Source organism: Anolis carolinensis, unplaced genomic scaffold (assembly GCF_035594765.1).
Source record: "Anolis carolinensis isolate JA03-04 unplaced genomic scaffold, rAnoCar3.1.pri scaffold_7, whole genome shotgun sequence".
Classification (NCBI taxonomy): Eukaryota; Metazoa; Chordata; class Lepidosauria; order Squamata; family Dactyloidae; genus Anolis; species Anolis carolinensis.
This window is the reverse complement of record NW_026943818.1, coordinates 33565712-33593395: the sequence shown is the minus strand read 5'-3', so window position 1 is coordinate 33593395 and position 27684 is coordinate 33565712. Positions and strand designations below refer to the sequence as shown.

The 27684-nt window shown below is 38.1% G+C and overlaps 2 protein-coding genes across 4 annotated transcripts in view; one reads left to right on the top strand and one right to left on the bottom strand.

Moving 5' to 3' along the window:
• Positions 1–8636, bottom strand: part of slc25a42 (solute carrier family 25 member 42) — a 30800-nt gene extending 22164 nt beyond the window's left edge. The window contains exon 1 of one of the 2 annotated variants that reach the window (XM_062959322.1): positions 8491–8636. The gene's annotated coding sequence lies outside the window, so the exon portion shown is untranslated. Of the gene's footprint in view, positions 1–1663; positions 1820–8490 lie in introns of those variants that run through there. The other variant, XM_062959323.1, reaches the window with a different exon arrangement.
• Positions 8637–13042: 4406 nt separating this feature from the next.
• LOC134293077 (basic salivary proline-rich protein 2-like) lies at positions 13043–25979 on the top strand. 2 transcript variants are annotated; one of them, XM_062959552.1, is made up of 6 exons: positions 13046–13272; positions 16803–16949; positions 19883–20038; positions 20298–20420; positions 22783–23394; positions 25629–25979. In XM_062959552.1, exons 1-6 carry the CDS (start codon positions 13258–13260, stop codon positions 25896–25898), a joined length of 1323 nt encoding a protein of 440 aa, XP_062815622.1. In that variant the 5' UTR covers positions 13046–13257; the 3' UTR covers positions 25899–25979. The 2 variants fall into 2 exon arrangements, with proteins under 2 accessions (XP_062815623.1, XP_062815622.1); XM_062959553.1 differs by lacking the exon at positions 16803–16949 and having other exon boundaries at positions 13043–13272.
• Positions 25980–27684: the final 1705 nt, after the last annotated feature.

Genomic DNA, 27684 nt, shown 5'->3' with positions numbered 1-27684 from the left:
CTTTATGTAAATATTCAAAAACATTTAACCTATGGATGCCTCAATTAATGTAATTTTATTGGTACCTATTTTTATTTCTGAAATTTACCACCCTCGGGTTATGCTGGAGTCAATGTTTTCCCAAGTTTTTTTGTGGTAAAATTACTGTATATACTCGAGTATAAGCCTAGTTTTTCAGCCCTTTTTTTAGGACTGAAAAAGCCCCCCTCGGCTTATACTCGGGTGAGGATCTTGGTTGGCTTATATTTGGGTTAGCTTATACTCGAGAATATATGGTACATTTATTATTTTTCTCTATTATTATGGGTATTATTACATTTACTATTTTACTCTATTATTATTACATTTATTATTGTACTCTATAATTGTTGCTACTATTACATTTATTTTACTCTATTATTATTATTATTAAGACATTTATTATTTCACTCTGATCTTATTATTACATTTATCATTCTACTCTATTTATTATTACATGTATTATTTTACTCTATTATTATTAAAAGGATACATAAGCACATTTAGAAGTACAGTAGAGTCTCACTTATCCAACATAAACGGGCCGGGAGAACGTTGGATAAGCGAATATGTTGGATAATAAGGAGAGGTTAAGGAAAAGCCTATTAAACATTAAATTAGGTTATGATTTTACAAATTAAGCACCAAAACATCATGTTAGACAACAAATTTGATAGAAAAAGTAGTTCAATACACAGTAACGCTACGTAGTAATTACTGTATTTACGAATTTAGCATCAAAATATCACGATATATTGAAAACATTGACTACAAAAATGCGTTGGATAATCCAGAACGTTGGATAAGTGAGTGTTGGATAAGTGAGACTCTACTGTAAATATACATACAATATATTATATTATATGACTATATTACAATATTATTAGTAATATTGCATGTAATATAAATATACAATTATAATAGTGAATTATAATTATTATTGCATTGTATTACAGTAGAGTCTCACTTATCCAACACTCGCTTATCCAACGTTCTGGATTATCCAACGCATTTTTGTAGTCAATGTTTTCAATATATTGTGATATTTTGGTGCTAAATTCATAAATACAGTAATTACTACATAGCATTACTGCATATTGAATTACTTTTTCTGCCAAATTTGTTGTCTAACATGATGTTTTGGTGCTTCATTTGTAAAATCATAACCTAATTTGATGTTTAATAGGCTTTTCCCTAATGCCTCCTTATTATCCAACATATTCACTTATCCAACATTCTGCCGGCCCGTTTATGTTGGATAAGTGAGACTCTACTGTAAATCATATTATTAATATTACATGTATATACAATATATTATAATAGTATAGTATAATATTATTATATATTATATCATTAAATTGATACATGAGACATGGTGGAAAGATGCTATGTTTTTATATTGTCTGATGTCTGGGCTTGGCTTATATTCGGGTCGGCTTATAGAGTATATACGGTAAATATGGCAAAATAAACCCTAAAGCCCAGCTCTAATTTGTTATGGCATTGCCACCCGCTCACATTAGTTCCCCATTCATGAAACGGATTTAAAGAGCGTCCCCCAAAGGACATCTAGACCAACCCCAAGCAGGCGGGCACCACGAAATCTTATTTATTTGGAAGGCAAGACAGACAGACAGTCACTTACAAATGTTCTAGGTCAGAGGTAAGCCTGGCTTCTGGAATTTCCCCTTTGCACAGCCTGCGCCGAAGAAAACAACCAGGAAATTTGTAGTTTCCAAAGTATCTGAACTCCTGGCCCAGATAAGGCTGCTGCCTGCTTTGAGCTGCCAGGCCCAGATAATGGGAGAGCAATGGGTCGGAGGCCAAAAAAAACCCTTTTGGGAGGAAACCCGACACGGCGGTTGCTAAATCTGAACCGCCTGCAAAGTCCACGGGGCGAGGCGGGAGGGAGGGAAAGCCAAACAGGACAAGCCAAAAAATAATAACAATAAAACTGGGTTAAATCAACAGTGTGGACACACCCTATGGGGGAATTTGGTTTTGTGAATTGAAGTCTTTCGGGCAGAAGTTGGGTTAGATGCCCTTTCGGGGACCCCTTAAAGTGGAATGGATTGACTTAAAAGTTTAGTGGGCTCCGTTTTCCACCAAGTTTCAATGGGCCTCTGTCGGGAGGGCTTTAGCTGTGCCAGATTGGGGTTGGGTTGGATGGCCTTTAGGGACCCCTTAAAGTGGAATGGATTGACTTAAAAGTTTAGTGGGCTCCGTTTTCCACCAAGTTTCAATGGGCCTCTGTCGGGAGGGCTTTAGCTGTGCCAGATTGGGGTTGGGTTGGATGGCCTTTAGGGACCCCTTAAAGTGGAATGGATTGACTTAAAAGTTTAGTGGGCTCCGTTTTCCACCAAGTTTCAATGGGCCTCTGCATGGTATTATACTATAATATATATTACATATGATATATATCACCTATATAGTCAATTGATATCACCTAATTGTGCCACAAAAAAACTGGGAAAACATTGACTATTGGTAAATTTCAGAAATAAAAATAGATACCAATAAAATTGCATTAATTGAGGCATCAGTAGGTTAAATGTTTTTGAATATTTACATAGATAAGACTGTCCAACTCGGATCAAATCATTATTCCCATCTTCTTCAATGTAAATGTGCTTATGCATCCTTTTAATAAGAACAGAGTAAAATAATACATGTAATAGTAATAAATACAGGAAAATAATACATGTAATAATAATATTTGGAATATTGACATAAAGCTCAAATTTAAGATAAGACTGTCCAACTCTGATCCAATCATTATTCTCATCTTCTTCAATGTAAATGTGCTTATGTATCCTTTTAATAAGAATAGAGTAAAATAATACATGTAATAATAATAATAATAAAGACAGGAAAATAATACATGTAATAATAATAATATTTGGAATATTGACATAAAGCTAAAATTTAAGATAAGACTGTCCAACTCTGATCCAATCATTATTCTCATCTTCTTCCACGTAAATGTGCTTATGTATCCTTTTAATAATAATACAGTAAAAAAATACATGTAATAATAATAATAATAATAATAAAGACAGGAAAATGATACATGTAATAATAATAATATTTGGAATATTGACATAAAGCTCAAATTTAAGATAAGACATTATTCTCATCTTCTTCAATGTCAATGTGCTTATGTATCCTTTTAATAAGAATAGAGTAAAATAATACATATAATAATAATAATAATAATAATAATAATAATAATAATAATAATAAAGACAGGAAAATAATACATGTAATAATAATATTTGGAATATTGACATAAAGCTCTAATTTAAGATAAGACTGTCCAACTCTGATCCAATCATTATTCTCATCTTCTTCAATGTAAATGTGCTTATGTATCCTTTTAATAATAATAGAGTAAAATAATACATGTCATAATAATAATAATAATAATAATAATAATAATAATAATAATAATATATACAGGAAAATAATACATGTAATAATAATAATATTTGGAATATTGTCGGGAGGGCTTTAGCTGTGCAGATTGGGGTTGGGTTGGATGGCCTTTAGGGACCCCTTCCAACTCAATGATACCAAGGAGCTTCTAGGGAGAACTAAAGCCCAAATCAAAACAGAGGACACCAATATTGATATATATCTTATACATAAACAGAGGCTGGATGGCCATCTGTCGGGGGTGCTTTGAATGCGATTTCCTGCTTCTTGGCAGGGGGTTGGACTGTTTGGCCCATGAGGTCTCTTCCAACTCTAGGAATCTATGATTCTATAATGTAGTATATGATAAACATGATATATTATACTATGCTATGCATATTATAGACATGATTATATTATACATGATTTTATATATATACTAGCTGTGCCCAGCCATGCGTTGCTGTGGCGTTGTCTGGTGGTGTTGGTGAGAAATTGTTGAGGTAGTGGTGGTATTGAATGTCTGTTGTATGGCTGTCTTTATGTTTAGTATGCACACTGAAGTGGATTATATGGCAGTGTGGAGTCAAGATAATCCAGTTCAAATCAGATAATATAAGATTCTAAATGGGTTATATAGATGTGGAAGGGCCTTGAGTCTACACTGCCATATAATCCACTTAAAATCTGATAATCTGTGGAAGAGGCCTAAGTGAGGCCTAACTGTGCCTGTCCCCTGGGCTGAGTAGGTTGCTAGGAGACCAAGTGGGTGGAGCTTAGCCTTCTAACTGGCAGCAATTGGATAAAAACAATTATTCCTCTCCCTGTAATTAGGACTTTATTTTTCTTTTCTTTTTGTTGTATCAACCTAGAGCTGTGAATGATGGGTTGTGTTGTCAAATTTCGAGGTTGGGGTGCCTTTAGTTTTGTTGTTTTGTCCGCTGCCCTGACGCCATCACTCTTTTATATGTATAGATATACACACATGATGTATATTAAATATATGATATATATCATCTATATATATAAAAGAGTGATGGCATCACGGCGACGCACAAAACAACAAAAGTACAGGCCCCCCAAACTTGAAATTTGACAACACAACCCATCATCCACGCCTCTAGGTTGTTACAACAAAAAGAAAAGAAAAATAAAGTCCTAATTAGAGAGAGAGGAATAATTGCTTTTATCCAATTGCTGCCAGTTAGAAGGCTAAGCTCCTCCAACTTGGTCTCCTAGAAACCCTATAAAAAAAATAAAAAAACACTAAAAATTAATACAATAAAATACTATAACAGAAAATAACTAAAAATAATACAAGAAAATAATAAAATATAATAAATAAAAATATCACTTACAATAAAAATAATAAAAATTGCAAATAACGTCAAATAAAAATTACACAACAATTTTTAACCAATACCACCAACACTTTGCCACAGCAACGCGTGGCCGGGCACAGCTAGTGTATTATATATATTATATCATACTAATATCACAATATAGTATTATACTATATTATATAATACGCATGGTATTATACTATAATATTATATATATATATATATATATATATATATATATATATATATATATAATATTCTATAATATATAATATAATATACACGGTATACTATAATATATAATATTGTATATATATGTAGTACGTATATAATATAATATATTATGTATTACTGTATATTATATGTTAGACTATATATAATGTATTATATGAAAACATGATATATTATACTATGCTATGCAAATTATATTATACATGATTATATATACACATGATGTATTATATTAAATATATGATATATATCATGTATTATAAATATTATATCATACTAATATCACAATATAGTATTATTCTATATTATATAATAAGCATGGTATTATACTATAATATATATATATATCATATGTAATATATTTCTATACTATATAATATAATATACATGTATACTATAATATATAATATTGTATATATATGTACTACGTATGTAATATAATATATTATGTATTACTGTATATTATATGTTAGACTATATATAATGTATTATATGATAAACATGATATATTATACTATGCTATGCATATTATACACATGATGTATTATATTGAATATATGATATATATCATGTATTATATATATTATATCATACTAATATCACAATATAGTATTATACTATATTATATAATATGCATGGTATTATATATATAATATATTCTTTACTATATAATATAATATACATGGTATACTATAATATATAATATTGTATATATATGTACTACGTATATAATATAATATATTATGTATTACTGTATATTATATGTTAAACTATACATAATGTATAATATGATAAACATGATATATTATACTATGCATATTATATTATACATGATTATATATATATATATATATACACACACACACATGGTGTATTATATTAAATATATGATATATCATACTAATATTACAATATTATACAAGCTATGCTAAATTTATATACATATATATATATATATACGTATATTATATATACATGATATATATTATGACATTTTATATACCATGTATTATATATATATATAATATCATGTATTATCTTGTAAATCACCTAGAGCATCTTGGATGGAGGGCGATTATTAAGTAATTAAATGATGATGATGATGATGATGATGATGATATTATATATGATATATATATATATATATATATATATATATGTGTGTGTGTGTGTGTGTGTGTGTATAATATACTTGGTATTATACTATTATATATATAGTATATATATAGTATATAATATAATATATGTGGTATTATACTATACTATAATATATATATTATATCACTTATATAATATGTATCATATAGTATAATATTATATATGTGATATATCATATATCATGTTTTATATATAATATATTCTACTATATAGCATAATATATATATCATGCGATGGTTTGCTGAGGCAAATGTAAATGTTGCAATTGGCCACCTTGATTAGCACTGAGTAGCCTGGCAGCTTCAAAGCCTGACTGATTCCTACCTGGATATATTTATTTACCCATTTGGAGCATCCCTTTGCCCCACTGAAATCATTATCAGGGATTATCATTAAAAGGATCTATCTCTTATCCGTTTATGAGGGGGATCTTTGATCTTTCCCAGCTTTTCGAACCTTGAACCCACTCCCAAAAAAGACTAGAATCGGAGCTGGTTAACCTTTAGCTTTGTAAAGTTCCAGGTTTGTCGAACTTTGGTCTCTGGAAATATACATTTTGGGACCAAGAATTAACCCTTTCTATTTAGAGGGTTAACCCTCTGGCAGATAATAATAAAGCTATTATTATTATTATTATTATTATTATTATTATTATTATTATTATTTTATTATGACACAGCAAACAAGATAGATATGCTGGATTTCCTATCACAAAATCACAAGTCAAACACTTCCCAAGTGTCTAGGACTGTGTGATGTATTTGTAATTATTATTATTATTATTATTATTATTATTATTATTATTATTATTATTATTATTATTATTATTTTCTACCAGGAAAGGCTTTTGTTATTATTATTATGTTTTATGTTTATTATTATTATGTTTATTATTATATATAAAATGATATATTATTGCTGTTATTATTGTTTTGCTATTGTTATTATTTTCTCCCAGGAAAGGCATCTGTTATTAGTATTGCTATATTGTTATGATTATTAGTATTATATATAATGATGTATTATTTTTGTTCTTATTATTATTGCTATTGTTATTATTTTCTCCCATGAAAGGCATCTGTTATTAGTATTGTTATATTCTTATAATTATTAGTATTATGTATATTGATGTATTATTTTTGTTCTTATTATTATTGCTATTGTTATTATTTTCTCCCACGAAAGGCGCCTGTTATTATTAGCATTGCTATATTGTTATAATAATTATTAGTATTATATATAATGACAGATTGTTTTTGTTATTATTGTTATTGCTATTGTTATTTTCTCCAACATAGGGCATCTGTTATTATTACTTTATAATTATAATTATATATTATTTTTTATTATATATTATTATTGTTATTATTAGGATTATTATTTCCTCCCAGGAAATGCTTTATTATTATTACTATTATACTATATTATTATTATATTATATATTATTATATATTATTGTTATTGCTATTGTTATTATTTTCTGCCAGGAAAAACATCTGCTATTATTAGTATTACTATATTATTATTATTATTATTATTATTATTATTATTATTACATATTATTATAAATTTTATTATTATATATTGTCATTGCTATTATTATGATTGCTTTTTGGGGGAGGGATCTTAAAGATATATTGTTATTGCTCCCCACTGGCCAGCTTGATTAGCACTGAATAGCCTTGCAGTTTCAAAGCCTGGCTGCTTCCTGCCTGGGGGAATCATTATTATTACTGTAATATTATTATTAATAATAATATTTGTTTGGAGGTGTTAGCTGGCCCTGATTGTTTCCTATCTGAAATTACCCTGAGTTTCCCAGACAGGAAACAACCAGGGCCAGCTAACACTTCCCAACCAAGGATTACCCCAGGCAGGAAGCAGCCAGGCTTTGGAGCTGGAATCCTTATTATTCTTAATAATAATAATTGTTGGGAGGTGTTAGCTGGTCCTGATTGTTTCCTATCTGGAATTCCCCTGAGTTTTCCAGACAGGCAACAATCAGGGCCAGCTAACACCTCCCAACCAGGGATTACCCCAGGCAGGAAGCAGCCAGGCTTTGGAGCTGCAAGGCTGTTCAGTGCTAATCAAGCTGGCCAATGGGGAGCAATAACAATATATCTTTAAGACCCCCCCAAAATATATATATTTCAGGACATCCCCCCAAAAAAACAAACTTCAATCATCCCCATTTTTGATCCTTTTGAATCCTTTTAGATCCATTAATTCCCTCAAAAAAAAACCCTGCCCCCCACTTTATTGGGGCCCGATTAAGGCTCTGGGGCCCCCTTGAAGCCCCCCTCCCTTCGCCCCCTTGCAAACTCACCCCCAATGCTGAAGATTGTTTCCTTGGAGTTCGAAGGGGGCAGCTCCCTTACTGCGCATGCGCGCACCCCAGACCAGACTCCAACGCCGTCGCCTTCTCTTCTCCTTCTGGACTCGTCCTCCCGGGCCACGCCCCCCACGCCCCCGTCTCCGCCAATAAGAGCGGGCGGCTCCGGAAAGGGGCGGGGCGACGAGAAAGGGGAGGAGCCAGGGGGAGACGAGGAAGACATGAGCGGAGGCGGGGGTTTTTGCCTCGAGTGGCAGGCGCCGCGGCCAATAAGATTGCGCCGTCTTGTCTTCAAGTTTATGTCTCTATAGCATCAAAGTGGTATGAAACTGGGTTAATTCCACACTGTAGATGCACCTTGTCAAAGTGTATGTCTCTATGGTATGAAACTGGGTTAATTCCACAGCGTAGATGCACCTTGTCAAAGTGTATGTCTCTATAGCATCAAAGTGGTATGAAACTGGGTTAATTCCAGACTGTAGATGCACCTTGTCAAAGTGTATGTCTCTATGGCATCAAAGTGGTATGAAACTGGGTTAATTTCACACTGTAGATGCACCTTGTCAAAGTGTATGTCTCTATGGTATGAAACTGGGTTAATTCCACAGTGTAGATGCACCTTGTCAACGTGTATGCCTCTATAGCATCAAAGTGGTATGAAACTGGGTTAATTCCACAGTGTAGATGCACCTTGTCAAAGTGTATGTCTCTATGGTATGAAACTGGGTTAATTCCACAGTGTAGATGCACCTTGTCAACGTGTATGCCTCTATAGCATCAAAGTGGTATGAAACTGGGTTAATTCCACAGTGTAGATGCACCTTGTCAAAGTGTATGTCTCTGTAGCATCAAAGTGGTATGAAACTGGGTTAATTCCACACTGTAGATGCACCTTGTCAACGTGTATGTCTCTATAGCATCAAAGTGGTATGAAACTGGGTTAATTCCACAGTGTAGATGCATCTTGTAAAAATGTATGTCTCTATAGCATCAAAGTGGTATGAAACTGGGTTAATTCCACACTGTAGATGCACCTTGTCAAAGTGTATGTCTCTATAGCATCAAAGTGGTATGAAACTGGGTTAATTCCACACTGTAGATGCACCTTGTCAAAGTGTATGTCTCTATAGCATCAAAGTGGTATGAAACTGGGTTAATTCCACACTGTAGATACACCTTGTCAAAGTGTGTGTCTCTATAGCATCAAAGTGGTATGAAACTGGGTTAATTCCACACTGTAGATGCACCTTGTCAAAGTGTATGTCTCTATAGCATCAAAGTGGTATGAAACTGGGTTAATTCCACACTGTAGATGCACCTTGTCAAAGTGTGTGTCTCTATAGCATCAAAGTGGTATGAAACTGGGTTAATTCCACACTGTAGATGCACCTTGTCAAAGTGTGTGTCTCTATAGCATCAAAGTGGTATGAAACTGGGTTAATTCCACACTGTAGATGCACCTTGTCAAAGTGTGTGTCTCTATAGCATCAAAGTGGTATGAAACTGGGTTAATTCCACACTGTAGATGCACCTTGTCAAAGTGTGTGTCTCTATAGCATCAAAGTGGTATGAAACTGGGTTAATTCCAGACTGTAGATGCACCTTGTCAAAGTGTATGTCTCTATGGCATCAAAGTGGTATGAAACTGGGTTAATTCCACAGCGTAGATGCACCTTGTCAAAGTGTATGTCTCTATGGCATCAAAGTGGTATGAAACTGGGTTAATTTCACACTGTAGATGCACCTTGTCAAAGTGTGTGTCTCTATAGCATCAAAGTGGTATGAAACTGGGTTAATTCCACACTGTAGATGCACCTTGTCAAAGTGTGTGTCTCTATAGCATCAAAGTGGTATGAAACTGGGTTAATTCCACACTGTAGATGCACCTTGTCAAAGTGTGTGTCTCTATAGCATCAAAGTGGTATGAAACTGGGTTAATTCCACACTGTAGATGCACCTTGTCAAAGTGTGTGTCTCTATAGCATCAAAGTGGTATGAAACTGGGTTAATTCCACACTGTAGATGCACCTTGTCAAAGTGTGTGTCTCTATAGCATCAAAGTGGTATGAAACTGGGTTAATTCCACACTGTAGATGCACCTTGTCAAAGTGTGTGTCTCTATAGCATCAAAGTGGTATGAAACTGGGTTAATTCCAGACTGTAGATGCACCTTGTCAAAGTGTATGTCTCTATGGCATCAAAGTGGTATGAAACTGGGTTAATTCCACAGCGTAGATGCACCTTGTCAAAGTGTATGTCTCTATGGCATCAAAGTGGTATGAAACTGGGTTAATTTCACACTGTAGATGCACCTTGTCAAAGTGTGTGTCTCTATAGCATCAAAGTGGTATGAAACTGGGTTAATTCCACACTGTAGATGCACCTTGTCAAAGTGTGTGTCTCTATAGCATCAAAGTGGTATGAAACTGGGTTAATTCCACACTGTAGATGCACCTTGTCAAAGTGTGTGTCTCTATAGCATCAAAGTGGTATGAAACTGGGTTAATTCCACAGTGTAGATGCACCTTGTCAAAGTGTATGTCTCTATGGCATGAAACTGGGTTAATTCCACAGTGTAGATGCACCTTGTCAAAGTGTGTGTCTCTATGGCATCAAAGTGGTATGAAACTGGGTTAATTCCAGACTGTAGATGCACCTTGTCAAAGTGTATGTCTCTATGGCATCAAAGTGGTATGAAACTGGGTTAATTCCACAGCGTAGATGCACCTTGTCAAAGTGTATGTCTCTATGGCATCAAAGTGGTATGAAACTGGGTTAATTTCACACTGTAGATGCACCTTGTCAAAGTGTGTGTCTCTATAGCATCAAAGTGGTATGAAACTGGGTTAATTCCACACTGTAGATGCACCTTGTCAAAGTGTGTGTCTCTATAGCATCAAAGTGGTATGAAACTGGGTTAATTCCACACTGTAGATGCACCTTGTCAAAGTGTGTGTCTCTATGGTATGAAACTGGGTTAATTCCACACTGTAGATGCACCTTGTCAAAGTGTGTGTCTCTATAGCATCAAAGTGGTATGAAACTGGGTTAATTCCACACTGTAGATGCACCTTGTCAAAGTGTGTGTCTCTATAGCATCAAAGTGGTATGAAACTGGGTTAATTCCACACTGTAGATGCACCTTGTCAAAGTGTGTGTCTCTATAGCATCAAAGTGGTATGAAACTGGGTTAATTCCACACTGTAGATGCACCTTGTCAAAGTGTGTGTCTCTATGGTATGAAACTGGGTTAATTCCACACTGTAGATGCACCTTGTTAAAGTGTGTGTCTCTATAGCATCAAAGTGGTATGAAACTGGGTTAATTCCACACTGTAGATGCACCTTGTCAAAGTGTGTGTCTCTATGGTATGAAACTGGGTTAATTCCACACTGTAGATGCACCTTGTTAAAGTGTATGTCTCTATGGTATGAAACTGGGTTAATTCCACAGTGTAGATGCACCTTGTCAAAGTGTGTGTCTCTATAGCATCAAAGTGGTATGAAACTGGGTTAATTCCACACTGTAGATGCACCTTGTCAACGTGTATGCCTCTATAGCATCAAAGTGGTATGAAACTGGGTTAATTCCACAGCGTAGATGCATCTTGTAAAAATGTATGTCTCTATAGCATCAAAGTGGTATGAAACTGGGTTAATTCCACACTGTAGATGCACCTTGTCAAAGTGTGTGTCTCTATAGCATCAAAGTGGTATGAAACTGGGTTAATTCCACAGTGTAGATGCACCTTGTCAAAGTGTGTGTCTCTATAGCATCAAAGTGGTATGAAACTGGGTTAATTCCACACTGTAGATGCACCTTGTCAAAGTGTGTGTCTCTATAGCATCAAAGTGGTATGAAACTGGGTTAATTCCACACTGTAGATGCACCTTGTCAAAGTGTATGTCTCTATAGCATCAAAGTGGTATGAAACTGGGTTAATTCCACACTGTAGATGCACCTTATCAAAGTGTGTGTCTCTATGGTATGAAACTGGGTTAATTCCACAGTGTAGATGCACCTTGTCAAAGTGTATGACTCAATAGCATCAAAGTGGTATGAAACTGGGTTAATTCCACACTGTAGATGCACCTTGTCAAAGTGTGTGTCTCTATAGCATCAAAGTGGTATGAAACTGGGTTAATTCCACACTGTAGATGCACCTTGTCAAAGTGTGTGTCTCTATAGCATCAAAGTGGTATGAAACTGGGTTAATTCCACACTGTAGATGCACCTTGTCAAAGTGTGTGTCTCTATAGCATCAAAGTGGTATGAAACTGGGTTAATTCCACTGTGTAGATGCCTCTTGGAAAGTTGTATGCCTCTATAGCATCAAAGTGGTATGAAATTGGGTTAATTCATTCTACACTAGAGGGAAGGCCACATGGAGAACTACAACTCCAAGGAGGCCAAGGACCTTTGTGAAACTATAGCTCCCAGGACTATAGCTCCCATCATTCTGCAGTGCAGATGCAGCCTCGGCGTGTTAAGGAAAAGTGGATTTTTCCAAAGCCGAGATCCGGAACCCCGATTGTGATGTGGCGGCGGAACCTTGTCCAGGTTTCCTTGGGTTGCCAGGCCTTCGGTCCAGAGAGTGGCCGCCCCATGGCGTGGGCCTGGTTCTGACCCTTGGGGACACCCCACCCCCCAAAAAGAAAAAGGGACAAAACCCCAAGAGGAAAAGGGACCCCAAGGCAAAAGCAGCCCGTCGGTGGCAACAAGAAAAAGTCAATAATAATAATAATAGAGAAGGAGAACCCTATGGCTGGGAAACTGGTAAGGTCGGCAAAAAAAAAACCCAAAGCTGTCTTGAATCTTATTACATTGAGTCTGTTATTTAGTTGCTTGGTATCTGAATATTCGGTCAATACTACCTTTATGGTATGGCTTTGAATTCGGGAGGCCTAGTTCTTATCGAAACCTAAGTTCAAACAATGAGAAATGCCCTTTATCCTGTGGGTGCCAAATTTATATATATAAGGAATATATATACATACACATATAATATCATTATTACGCACACACACACACACACACATATAGTTATGGGATATCTATATCTATATATATCTATATCTCTTTCTATACACACATACACACACACACACACATAATACCATTATTACACATACACACACACATATATTTATAGTTATGGGATATCTATATCTATATATATATATACACACACACACACACACACACAATTATGAAATATATATACACACACACACAATATCATTATTACGCGCGCGCACACACACACACACACATATATATATAGTTATGGGATATCTATATCTATATATATCTATATCTCTTTCTATATACACACACAATTATGGAATATATATATACACACACACACATAATACCATTATTACACACACACACACACACACACATATATATATATAGTTATGGAATATCTATATCTATCTATCTATACACACACACACACACACAATTATGAAATATATATACACACACACATAATATCATTATTACGCACACACACACACATATATATATAGTTATGGGATATATATATACACACACACACACACACACACACACACAATACCATTATTACACATACACACACACATATATAGTTATGGGATACACACACACACATAATATCATTATTACGCACACACACACACATATATATATAGTTATGGGATATATATATATACACACACACACACACACACACACAATACCATTATTACACATACACACACACATATATAGTTATGGGATACACACACACACACACACACATACACATGTCATTATTACATATATATAGTTATGGAATATTTATTTATTTTTATTTATTTATTTATTAGACTTGTATACCGCTACTCCCAGTTTGGCTCGGAGCGGTTTACAGAAAGAGATTAAAACAATACAATTAGCTTTAAAATAACAATAAAAACAACAATAAAAACAACAATAAAAACAGACATAGCCCTGAGTTTTTCACCCAATATAATTATTTCACATATATATACTTATGGAATATATACAGTAGAGTTTCACTCATCCAACACTCACTTATCCAACGTTCTGGATTATCCAACGCATTTTTGTAGTCAATGTTTTCAATACATTGTGATATTTTGGTGCTAAGTTCGTAAATACAGTAATTACTACATAGCATTACTGCGTATTGAACTACTTTTTCTGTCAAATTTGTTGTATAACATGATGTTTTGGTGCTTAATTTGTAAAATCATAACCTAATTTGATGCTTAATAGGCTTTTCCTTAATCCCTCCTTATTATCTAACGATGTTCTACCGGCCCGTATAGGTTGGATAAGTGAGACTCTACTGGAATTATGGAATATGTACATACACATAATCATATATTGTTATGGCATATATATACAGTAGAGTCTCACTTATCCAACACTCGCTTATCCAACGTTCTGGATTATCCAACACATTTTTGTAATCAATGATTTCAAAACATCATGATATTTTGGTGCTAAATTCGTAAATACAGTAATTACTACGTAGCATTATTGCGTATTGAACTACTTTTTCTGTCCAATTTGTTGTATAACATGATGTTTTGGTGCTTAATTTGTAAAATAACCTAATTTGATGTTTAATAAGCTTTTCTTTAATCCCTCCTTATTATCCAACGTATTCACTTATCCAACGTTCTGCCGGCCCGTTTATGTTGGATAAGTGAGACTCTATTGGAATTATGGAATATGTACATACACATAATCATATATTGTTATGGCATATATATATATATATACACACACACACACACACACACACACATATACACACACATAATGTCATTATTTTACATATATATAATTACTAGCTGTGCCCGGCCACGCGTTGCTGTGGCAAAGTGGTGGTGGTATTGATTAAGAATTGTTGTGTAATTTTTATTTGACGTTATTTGCATTTTTTAATTAATTTTATTGTAAGTTATCTTTTTATTTATTATATTTTATTATTTTCTTGTATTATTTTTAGTTATTTTCTGTTATTATAGTATTTTATTGTATTAATTTTTTAGTGTTTTTTATTATTATTTTTTGGGTTGCTAGGAGACCAAGTTGGAGGAGCTTAGCCTTCTAACTGGCAGCAATTGGATAAAAGCAATTATTCCTCTCTCTCTAATTAGGACTTTATTTTTCTTTTCTTTTTGTTGTATCAACCTAGAGGCCTGGATGATGGGTTGTGTTGTCAAATTTCGAGGTTGGGGGGCCTGTAGTTTTGTTGTTTTGTGCATTGCCCTGATGCCATCACTCTTTTATATATATAGATATATATATATAGACTAGCTGTGCCCAGCCACGCATTGCTGTGGCATTGTCTGGTGGTGTCTGTATTTTATAGGCAGTGTGGAAGAGGCCTAAGTGAGGCCTAACTCTGTCTGTCCCCTGGGCTGCGTGGGATGCTAGGAGACCAAGTGGGTGGGGCTTAGTCTTCTAATTGGCAGCAATTGGATAAAAACAATTATTCCTTTCCCTCTAATTAGGACTTCATTTTTCTTTTCTTTTTGTTGTATCAACCTAGGGGCGCGGATGATGGGTTGTGTTGTCAAATTTCGAGGTTGGGGGGCCTGTAGTTTTGTTGTTTTGTGGGTCGCTGTGATGCCATCACGCTTTTATATATATAGACTAGCTGTGCCCGGCCACGCGTTGCTGTGGCGAAGTATGGTGGTATGGGAAATAAAGTATTGAGGAATTGGTGGTAGTTAAGGTAAAGAGTCCCCTGGGCTGAGTGGGTTGCTAGGAGACCAAGTGAGCGGAGCTTTGCCTTCTAACTGGCAGCAATTGGATAAAAACAATTCTTCCTCTCCCTCTAATTAGGACTTTATTTTTCTTTTCTTTTTGCTGTATCAACCTAGAGGCATGGATGAGGGGTTGTGATGTCAATTTTTGAGGTTGTGGGGTGTTTACTTTTGTTGTTTTGTCCACTGCCGTGATGCCATCACTCTTTTATATATATAGATGGAATATATATATGTGTCATGACTACATTACATTATATTACACTATGTAACACAATTTTTGTTCCTGGCTTATCAATGACATTATCTAATTGGTTGCATCATAAAAATACAGGAAAAACGGCAAAGACTTTGTTTCGCCTGCAGCACCTTCTGCTCAAAGCTATGGGATCCTGAGAGTTGGTAGTTGGACACAATCTTGCTCTGGAACCAACGGATCCCTTTGGACCCCATGGGAGTTGGAGTTTGGGGCTCTTGCCAAACGACAACTCCCAGGCCCTCAAGGGAATGTGCCTCTCTTTCCTTGTCTCCCAGTTCCCCGAAACCTACATCGGCGACTCGGAGGATGTGTCCAAAAAGAGCCCCCCGGGGAAGAAACCCTTGGCCCCCCAAAGAGAGATCAAGTCCGCCAGCCCCCCTCCCGGCGCGGAAAAGAAGTCCGACTTAGAGGAAACCAAGGAGGTACCGGGTTCCAACATTTTGGGGGGAAACAGGGCAAAAATTATACTGTATATACTCGAGTATAAGCCTAATTTTTCAGCCCTTTTTTAGGACTGAAAAAAAGCCCTCCTTGGCTTATATTCAGGTCAGCTTATACTCAAGTATATATGGTATATTTATTATTTTTCTCTATTATTATTGGTATTGTTACATTTATTATTTTACTCTATTAATTACAGTAGAGTCTCACTTATCCAACACTCGCTTATCCAACGTTCTGGATTATCCAACGCATTTTTGTAGTTAATGTTTTCAATATATCGTGATATTTTGGTGCTAAATTTGTAAATACAGTAATTACAACATAACATTACTAAGTATTGAACTACAGTAGAGTCTCACTTATCCAAGCCTCGCTTATCCAAGCCTCTGGATAATCCAAGCCATTTTTGTAGTCAATGTTTTCAATATATCGTGATATTTTGGTGCTAAATTTGTAAATACAGTAATTACAACATAACATTACTAAGTATTGAACTACAGTAGAGTCTCACTTATCCAAGCCTCGCTTATCCAAGCCTCTGGATAATCCAAGCCATTTTTGTAGTCAATGTTTTCAACATATCATGATATTTTGGTGCTAAATTTGTAAATACAGTAATTACAACATAACATTACTAAGTATTGAACTACAGTAGAGTCTCACTTATCCAAGCCTCGCTTTTCCAAGCCTCTGGATAATCCAAGCCATTTTTGTAGTCAATGTTTTCAACATATCATGATATTTTGGTGCTAAATTTGTAAATACAGTAATTACAACATAACATTACTAAGTATTGAACTACAGTAGAGTCTCACTTATCCAAGCCTCGCTTTTCCAAGCCTCTGGATAATCCAAGCCATTTTTGTAGTCAATGTTTTCAATATATCGTGATATTTTGGTGCTAAATTTGTAAATACAGTAATTACAACATAACATTACTGCGTATTGAACTACAGTAGAGTCTCACTTATCCAAGCCTCGCTTATCCAAGCCTCTGGATAATCCAAGCCATTTTTGTAGTCAATGTTTTCAATGTATCGTGATATTTTGGTGCTAAATTTGTAAATACAGTAATTACTACATAGCATTACTGCATATTGAACTACTTTTTCTGCCAGATTTGTTGTATAACATGATGTTTTGGTGCTTAATTTGTAAAATCATAACCTAATTTGATGTTTAATAGGCTTTTTCTCAATCTCTCCTTATTATCCAACATATTCGCTTATCCAACATTCTGCCGGCCCATTTATGTTGGATAAGTGAGATTCTACTGTATTATTATTACATTTATTATTTCACTCTATTATTGTTGTTACTTTTACATTTATTTTACTCTATTTTTATTATTAATACATGTATTATATTACTCTATTTATTACAGTAGAGTCTCACTTATCCAAGCCTCGCTTATCCAAGCCTCTGGATAATCCAAGCCATTTTTGTAGTTAATGTTTCAATATATCGTGATATTTTGGTGCTAAATTCATAAATACAGTAATTACTACATAGCATTACTGCATGTTGAACTACTTTTTCTGCCAGATTTGTTGTATAACATGATGTTTTGGTGCTTAATTTGTAAAATCATAACCTAATTTGATGTTTAATAGGCTTTTCCTTAATGCCTCCTTATTATCCAACATATTTGCTTATCCAACGTTCTGCCGGCCCGTTTATGTTGGATAAGTGAGACTCTACTGTATTGGTATTGTTACATTTATTATTTTACTCTATTAATTATTATTATTACATTTATTATTTCACTCTATTATTGTTGTTACTTTTACATTTATTTTACTCTATTTTTATTATTAATACATGTATTATATTACTCTATTTATTACAGTAGAGTCTCACTTATCCAAGCCTCGCTTATCCCAGCTTCTGGATTATCCAAGCCATTTTTGTAGTCAATGTTTTCAATATATCGTGATATTTTGGTGCTAAATTCATAAATACAGTAATTACTACATACCGTGTTTCCCCGAAAATAAGGCAGTGTCTTATATTATTTTTTGCTCCCAAAGATGTGCTAGGTCTTATTTTCAGGGGATGTCTTATTTTTCCATGAAGAAGAAGTCACATTTATTGTTGAACCAAAAAAATGAACATTTATTATTTACTGTACAGTAGTTGTCATCACAAACCAGCATAACCAGACAAACTGTGAATCCTATCAGGGATTTCTTGTTACTACCATTAATTCCATGTACAACTGGTATGTACATTTACTTTCAGGGGAGGCCTTATATTTAGCAATTCAGCAAAACTTCTACTAGGTCTTATTTTTCGGGGATGTCGTATTTGCGGGGAAACGGTAGCATTACTGCGTATTGAACTACTTTTTCTGTCAAATTTGTTGTCTAACATGATGTTTTGGTGCTGAATTTGTAAAATCATAACCTAATTTGATGTTTAATAGGCTTTTCCTTAATCCCTCCTTATTATCCAAGTTATTCGCTTATCCAAGCTTCTGCCAGCCCGTTTATGTTGGATAAGTGAGACTCTACTGTAATAATAATAATAATAAATACAGGAAAATAATACATGCAATAATAATAATAATAATAATAAGATCAGAGTGAAATAATAAATGTATTAATAATAATAAAAATAAAGTAAAATAAATGTAATAGGAGCAACAATAATAGAGAAAAATAATAAATGTAATAATACCAATAATAATAGAAAAAAATAATAAATGTACCATATATCTCGAGTATAAGCTGACTCAAATATAAGCCAACCAGGACTCTCACCTGAGTATAAGCCGAGGGGGCTTTTTCAGTCTTAAAAAGATGGCTGAAAAACTAGGCTTATACTCGAGTAAATACAGAATATTTTATCCCAAGGCTGAGAGAGTGTGACCTGCCCCAAGTAGGGGATTCAAACCTTTTTCTACTCGTAGGTGCCCTCTGAATGCCAAGGCGCCCCTTTGGGAGACGTAGAGCGAGCTGAGGAAGAGCCGGCGGGACCCGCACCCAGGACCCGGCCCCAGGAAGAGCCCGAGTCGCCCTCGGCGGGTTTGCTGGAGTCGACAAAACCAGCCAGTGCGGGGCTTGGGGTGAGTCTGCACTACAGATTTAACCCAGATTGATACCGCTTTAATGGCTGGGCTCTGTTGCCGTTTGCTTAGCAAAAGGCAGCGTAGACTCATATGAGCAGATCATTTACGATGCGACGGAATCCCGGGAGTTGTAGTTCTGCAAGATCTTTTGCTTTGCTACTCAGAAATAGAAACTCATAATAATAATAATAATAATAATAATAATAATAATAATAATAATAATAATACATTATCTCTTTTCTCTTCCGGGTGCAAGGAAAGTGAAGACAACGGCAAGGCCCCCCCGGAGACCCCCAGCAAGACCCCCGAGGCTGTGGAAGGGCTTTGGCCTCCCCCCGGAGACAACACCGAGGAACGCCTGGAGCCCCGAGTGAGCGAGGTATGGCACCGTTAACCCTCGGGACCCCCTGCCTCATGATTTTTCGATCTTGGCCTTTGTCTTGTTTTCTTGCTCCTGGGCTGCAAGGATCAGGCCTTCGGTCTCCTTCATCAGGGATTCTGTTCTAGTTTGTAGTGCGGTTTTCTTGTACTGATCCCGCTCTAGTTTGTAGTGCTGGTTTCTTGTACTGATTCTGCTCTAGTTTGTAGTGCGGTTTTCTTGTACTGATCCCGCTCTAGTTTGTAGTGCTGGTTTCTTGTACTGATTCTGCTCTAGTTTGTAGTGCGGTTTTCTTGTACTGATCCCGCTCTAGTTTGTAGTGCGGTTTTCTTGTACTGATTCTGCTCTAGTTTGTAGTGCGGTTTTCTTGTACTGATTCTGCTCTAGTTTGTAGTGCGGTTTTCTTGTACTGATTCTTGCTCTAGTTTGTAGTGCGGTTTTCTTGTACTGATTCTTGCTCTAGTTTGTTGTGCGGTTTTCTTGTACTGATTCTGCTCTAGTTTGTAGTGCGGTTTTCTTGTACTGATTCTTGCTCTAGTTTGTTGTGCGGTTTTCTTGTACTGATCCTGCTCTAGTTTGTAGTGCGGTTTTCTTGTACTGATTCTGCTCTAGTTTGTTGTGCGGTTTTCTTGTACTGAGTCTGCTCTAGTTTGTAGTGCGGTTTTCTTGTACTGATCCTGCTCTAGTTTGTAGTGCGGTTTTCTTGTACTGAGTCTGCTCTAGTTTGTTGTGCGGTTTTCTTGTACTGAGTCTGCTCTAGTTTGTTGTGCGGTTTTCTTGTACTGATCCCGCTCTAGTTTGTTGTGCGGTTTTCTTGTACTGATTCTGCTCTAGTTTGTAGTGTGGTTTTCTTGTACTGATTCTGCTCTAGTTTGTAGTGCGGTTTTCTTGTACTGATCCTGCTCTAGTTTGTAGTGCGGTTTTCTTGTACTGAGTCTGCTCTAGTTTGTAGTGCGGTTTTCTTGTACTGAGTCTGCTCTAGTTTGTAGTGTGGTTTTCTTGTACTGATTCTGCTCTAGTTTGTAGTGCGGTTTTCTTGTACTGAGTCTGCTCTAGTTTGTAGTGCGGTTTTCTTGTACTGAGTCTGCTCTAGTTTGTAGTGCGGTTTTCTTGTACTGAGTCTGCTCTAGTTTGTAGTGTGGTTTTCTTGTACTGATTCTGCTCTAGTTTGTAGTGCGGTTTTCTTGTACTGAGTCTGCTCTAGTTTGTAGTGCGGTTTTCTTGTACTGAGTCTGCTCTAGTTTGTAGTGCGGTTTTCTTGTACTGATTCTGCTCTAGTTTGTAGTGCGGTTTTCTTGTACTGAGTCTGCTCTAGTTTGTAGTGCGGTTTTCTTGTACTGATCCTGCTCTAGTTTGTAGTGCGGTTTTCTTGTACTGAGTCTGCTCTAGTTTGTAGTGCGGTTTTCTTGTACTGAGTCTGCTCTAGTTTGTAGTGCGGTTTTCTTGTACTGAGTCTGCTCTAGTTTGTAGTGCGGTTTTCTTGTACTGATTCTGCTCTAGTTTGTAGTGCGGTTTTCTTGTACTGAGTCTGCTCTAGTTTGTAGTGCGGTTTTCTTGTACTGATCCTGCTCTAGTTTGTAGTGCGGTTTTCTTGTACTGAGTCTGCTCTAGTTTGTAGTGTGGTTTTCTTGTACTGATTCTGCTCTAGTTTGTAGTGTGGTTTTCTTGTACTGATTCTGCTCTAGTTTGTAGTGCGGTTTTCTTGTACTGATCCTGCTCTAGTTTGTAGTGCGGTTTTCTTGTACTGAGTCTGCTCTAGTTTGTAGTGCGGTTTTCTTGTACTGAGTCTGCTCTAGTTTGTAGTGTGGTTTTCTTGTACTGATTCTGCTCTAGTTTGTAGTGCGGTTTTCTTGTACTGAGTCTGCTCTAGTTTGTAGTGCGGTTTTCTTGTACTGAGTCTGCTCTAGTTTGTAGTGCGGTTTTCTTGTACTGATTCTGCTCTAGTTTGTAGTGCGGTTTTCTTGTACTGAGTCTGCTCTAGTTTGTAGTGCGGTTTTCTTGTACTGAGTCTGCTCTAGTTTGTAGTGCGGTTTTCTTGTACTGATCCCGCTCTAGTTTGTAGTACGGTTTTCTTGTACTGATTCTGCTCTAGTTTGTAGTGCGGTTTTCTTGTACTGATTCTGCTCTAGTTTGTAGTGCGGTTTTCTTGTACTGATTCTGCTCTAGTTTGTAGTGTGGTTTTCTTGTACTGATTCTGCTCTAGTTTGTAGTGCGGTTTTCTTGTACTGATTCTTTGTCTGCTGTGTTTTGAGGAGTTTGCTGTGTCACAATAAAATAATAATACTTTATTCTTATATAAGAATACCCCATGGGGTCTTCCTTCCAATGCTGGGATGCTCTAGCTTGATCTCTCTCCTTCCAGGTCTCTCTGATCAACAGCTTCGGCTCAGAGGCCAAGCGGCGACCCAGCCTCCCGGCCAAGGCCCCGCCGCACCCCGAGGGCCCCAGGTGCGAGTCCTGCCCCTCCGCGGGCTTCTTCCCTTGCTACCGGACCTACGGCGAGTTCCCCCGCTGCCCCCCAGAGGCCCCAACCACCCGCCGCGATGCCGGGGTCCAGTGCGACGGCTGCCCGGAGGCGGAGAAGCGCGGCCCGGAGGCCAACAATAACTCCAAAGAGGGGAAGGCCCCGTCCCCGAGGACCCGGCCCCACGGAGGGGCCCGTCCCGGGTCGGGCCGCCCGAGGCCGCAAGACCCGGCGGGAGTCAAGAGCGACGGCCGCGCCACACCCGGGAGCTCCCCGACGAGGTCAGGGGTGAAACTCGGGGTCAGTTCCAGCCAGCGGTCCAGCCCGGAATCTGTGTTGCCATTGCCACCGCCGCCGCAAAGTCGGAAGTCGCTCCAAAAAACGAAGCATCGGATCTCGCCGACGGACCTGAACTCCACGGAGCTGAAGCCGTTGCTCTCGAACCCGAGTCCGGAGGAGAAAACCAGGCCTCTGCCTGCGGCGGGGGCGGCAGCAGGAGAGAGTCGGCAGGTGGGTTGAAAATGGGGGTGTTCTCTGTCGGGAGGGATCGGATGGTGTCATGGACCTATAGACCTATTTCTCCAAGGATGTTATGTTTATGTGGCTCGAGGGTTGGAGGGCCATCTGTCGGGAGGGTTGTATGATAATAATAATACAGTAGAGTCTCACTTATCCAACACTCACTTATCCAACGTTCTGGATTATCCAACGCATTTTTGTAGTAATGTTTTCAATATATCGTGATATTTTGGTGCTAAATTCATAAATATACTAATTACTACATAGCATTACTGCGTATTGAACTACTTTTTCTGCCAAATTTGTTGTCTAACATGATGTTTTGGTGCTTCATTTGTAAAATCATAACCTAATTTGATGTTTAATAGGCTTTTCCTTAATGCCTCCTTATTATCCAGCATATTCGCTTCTCCAACATTCTGCCGGCCCGTTTATGTTGGATAAGTGAGACTCTACTGTATTAATAACAATAAAAATATACTAATAGCTATAATATAGTAGACTTAGGTCTATGAAGCTGGAGGGCCCTCTGTCAGGAGGGATCGGATGGTGCCATGGCAGAACGGGATTGGACCAGATGACTTGGGGATCCCTGGGATTGTATGATAATAATAATATTAATAACAATAACAATATACTAATAGCTAGCTCCAGCTCCTGCCAACCTAGCAGTTCGAAAATATGCAAATGTGAGTAGATCAATAGGTACCGCTCTGGCGGGAAGGTAACGGTGCTCCATGCAGTCATGCCGGCCACATGACCTTGGCGGTGTCTATGGACAACGCCGGCTCTTCGGCTTAGAAATGGAGATGAGCAACCTTTACCTTTACCTATAATATAGTAGACTTAGGCCTATGAAGCTGGAGGGCCCTCTGTTGGGAGGGATTGGATGGTGTCATGTCAGGATGGGATTGGACCAGATGACTTGGGGATCCCTGGGATTGTATGATGATGATAATAATAATAATAATAATAATAATAAACTAATAGCTATAATATAGTAGACTTGTGGCTATGAAGCTGGATGGCGCTCTGTCGGGAGGGATTGAATGGTGTCATGGCTGTATCAGGTCGGACCAGATGACACTGGGGGTCCCTAGGATTGTATGGATTCTATTGAGAGAATTTCTCCAAGGATGTTATGTTTATGTATATTAATTAATTAATTAAATATGTGGCTCGAGGGTTGGAGGGCCATCTGTCGGGAGGGTTTGGATGGTGTCATGGCAGGATGGGGACAGACCATTGGGGGTCCCTCGGATTGTATGAGTCTATAGACCTATTTTTCAAAGGATGTTATGTTTATGTATATTAATTAATTAATCATGTGGCTCAAGGGTTGGAGGGCCATCTGTCGGGAGGGTTTGGATGATGTCATGGCAGGATGTGGTTGGACCAAATGACTCATGGGGGTCCCTGAGATTGTATGAGTCTATAGACCTATTTCTTCAAATATGTATCTTTTGTTTATGTATATCAATTAATTAATTATGTGGCTCAAGGGTTGGAGGGCCATCTGTCGGGAGGGTTTGGATGGTGTCATGGCTGGATCGGGTTGGACCAGATGACACTGGGGGTCCCTAGGATTGTATGGATTCTATTGAGAGAATTTCTCCAAGGATGTTATGTTTATATATATTAATTAATTAATTAAATAAATATGTGGCTCGAGGGTTGGAGGGCCATCTGTCGGGAGGGTTTGGATGGTGTCATGGCTGGATCAGGTCGGACCAGATGACACTGGGGATCCCTGGGATTGTACGAGTCTATAGACCTATTTCTCCAAATATGTATATTTTGTTTATGTATATTAATTAATTAATTATGTGGCTCAAGGGTTGGAGGGCCATCTGTCGGGAGGGTTTGGATGGTGTCATGGCTGGATGGCGACAGACCATTGGAGGTACCTAGGATTGTATGATTCTATAGAGCTATTTCTTCAAATATGTATATTTTGTTTATGTATATCAATTAATTAATTATGTGGCTCAAGGGTTGGAGGGCCATCTGTCGGGAGGGTTTTGATGGTGTCATGGCTGAATCAGGTTGCACCAGATGACACTGGGGATCCCTAGGATTGTATGAGTCTATAGACCTATTTCTCCAAATATGTACATTTTGTTTATGTATATTAATTAATTAATTATGTGGCTCAAGGGCCATCTGTCGGGAGGGATCGAATGGTGTCCTATGATCTGAATGCTTTCTCTCTCTCTCTCTCTCAGGCCAGGCCCGCCAAGCATCACGAGGCGGTCCCGCGGCCCAGCAGCAGCCCGGCCTCGTCCCCCCGGGAGCCCCGCTCGACCCCGTCCCGCCTGAGCCTCCACTCCTTGGTGTCGTGGGTGTGGAGGATCTTCCGCAAGCCGGGCTCGCCCCAGCCGGGCCCCAGCCGCCAGGGCACCCCACCAGCCGCCACGCCCCCCAGGATCCCGCTGGGCAGCCGCCTCCGCCTCTGGATGGCCCGCCGCAACGTCCGCGTCCGCCCGGTGCCTTGACCCCCAGCCAGGCCAAGAAAAGGGACGGGGTATTTTTCAGAAACCAATCCTTCCCATTAAAAAACATCCGCTTCCCTCTTCCATGCCTTCTGCCCCGGAGTTTTTGTCCTGGCCATCTGTCGGGAGGGCTTTGGTTGTGCCGTCCCATATGGGGTTGGACTGAGACAACCTTTGGGGTTCCAACTTGAAGATTATAGGATGCTATAGCCCTGTGTCTCCATGAATGTGATGTTTATGTGGCTGTGTGGCCATCTGTCTGGAGGGTTTTGATTGTGCCTTGTCATATCACTGTACAGTGTTAGACTGGATGGCCTTTGGGGTTCCAACTCTCTGATTATATGATGCTATCACCCTATTTCTCCATGAAGTTGATGTCTATGTGGATGGCCACCTGTTGGGAGGGCTCTGGTTGTGCCTTCCCACATGGATGGCCATCTGTCAGGAGGGTTTTGATTGTGCCTTCTCATATCAATGAATGGGGTTTGGACTGGATGGCCTTTGGGGTTCCCATTTGAATTCTGTCCTTCTATAGATGTATTTCTCCATGAATCTGATGTCTATGCGGCTGGATGGCCATCTGTTGGGAGGGCTTTGATTGTGCCTTGTCATATTGCTGTACAGTGTTAGACTGGATGGCCTTTGGGGTTCCCTTCCAACTCTCAGATTATATGATGATACCAACCTATTTCTCTATGAAGCTGATGTCTATGTGGATGGCCACCTGTCGGGAAGGCTCTGGTTGTGCCTTCGCATATGGAGTTGGACTGGCTGGCCATCTGTCAGGAGGGTTTTGATTGTGCCTTCCCATATCGCAGAATGGCGTTTGGGGTTCCTTTCCAACTCTGTGATTCTATAGCCGTATTCCTCCATGAATCTGATGTTTCTGTGGCTGGATGGCCATCTGTCGGGAGGGTTTTGATTGTGCCTTCTCATATCACTGAATGGGGTTTGGACTTGATGGCCTTTGGGGTTCCTATTCAATTCTGTCATTCTATAGCCGTATTCCTCCATGAATCTGATGTCTATGTGGCTGGGTGGCCATCTGTCGGGAGGGCTTTGATTGTGCCTTCAATTCTACAGCCCTATTTCTCCATGAATCTGATGTCTCTGTGGCTGGATGGCCATCTGTCGGGAGGGCTTTGATTGTGCCTTCAATTCTACACCCCTATTTCTCCTTGAATCTGATGTCTATGTGGCTGGATGGCCATCTGCCAGGAGGGCTTTGATTGTGCCTTCAATTCTACACCCCTATTTCTCCTTGAATCTGATGTCTCTGTGGCTGAATGGCCATCTGCCGGGAGGGCTTTGATTGTGCCTTCAATTCTACACCCCTATTTCTCCTTGAATCTGATGTCTCTGTGGCTGAATGGCCATCTGCCGGGAGGGCTTTGATTGTGCCTTCAATTCTACACCCCTATTTCTCCTTGAATCTGATGTCTCTGTGGCTGGATGGCCATCTGCCGGGAGGGCTTTGATTGTGCCTTCAATTCTACACCCCTATTTCTCCTTGAATCTGATGTCTATGTGGCTGAATGGCCATCTGTCGGGAGGGCTTTGATTGTGCCTTCTACAGCCCTATTTCTCCATGAATCTGATGTCTATGGGGTTGGATGGCCATCTGCCGGGAGGGCTTTGATTGTGCCTTCAGTTCTACAGCCCTATTTCTCCATGAATCTGATGTCTATGGGGTTGGATGGCCATCTGTCAGGAGGGTTTCGTGATCTCACAATTAAAGATACAGGAGCCCCTTTCTGCAGGATCTCCTAATTAAAGATACAGGAGCTCC

Coding starts and splice junctions, on each gene's coding strand:
- LOC134293077 (XM_062959552.1), top strand. Junction 20,421..22,782: donor TGGAGCCCCGAGTGAGCGAG/GTATGGCACCGT, acceptor CTCTCCTTCCAG/GTCTCTCTGATCAACAGCTT. Junction 23,395..25,628: donor CAGCAGGAGAGAGTCGGCAG/GTGGGTTGAAAA, acceptor TCTCTCTCTCAG/GCCAGGCCCGCCAAGCATCA.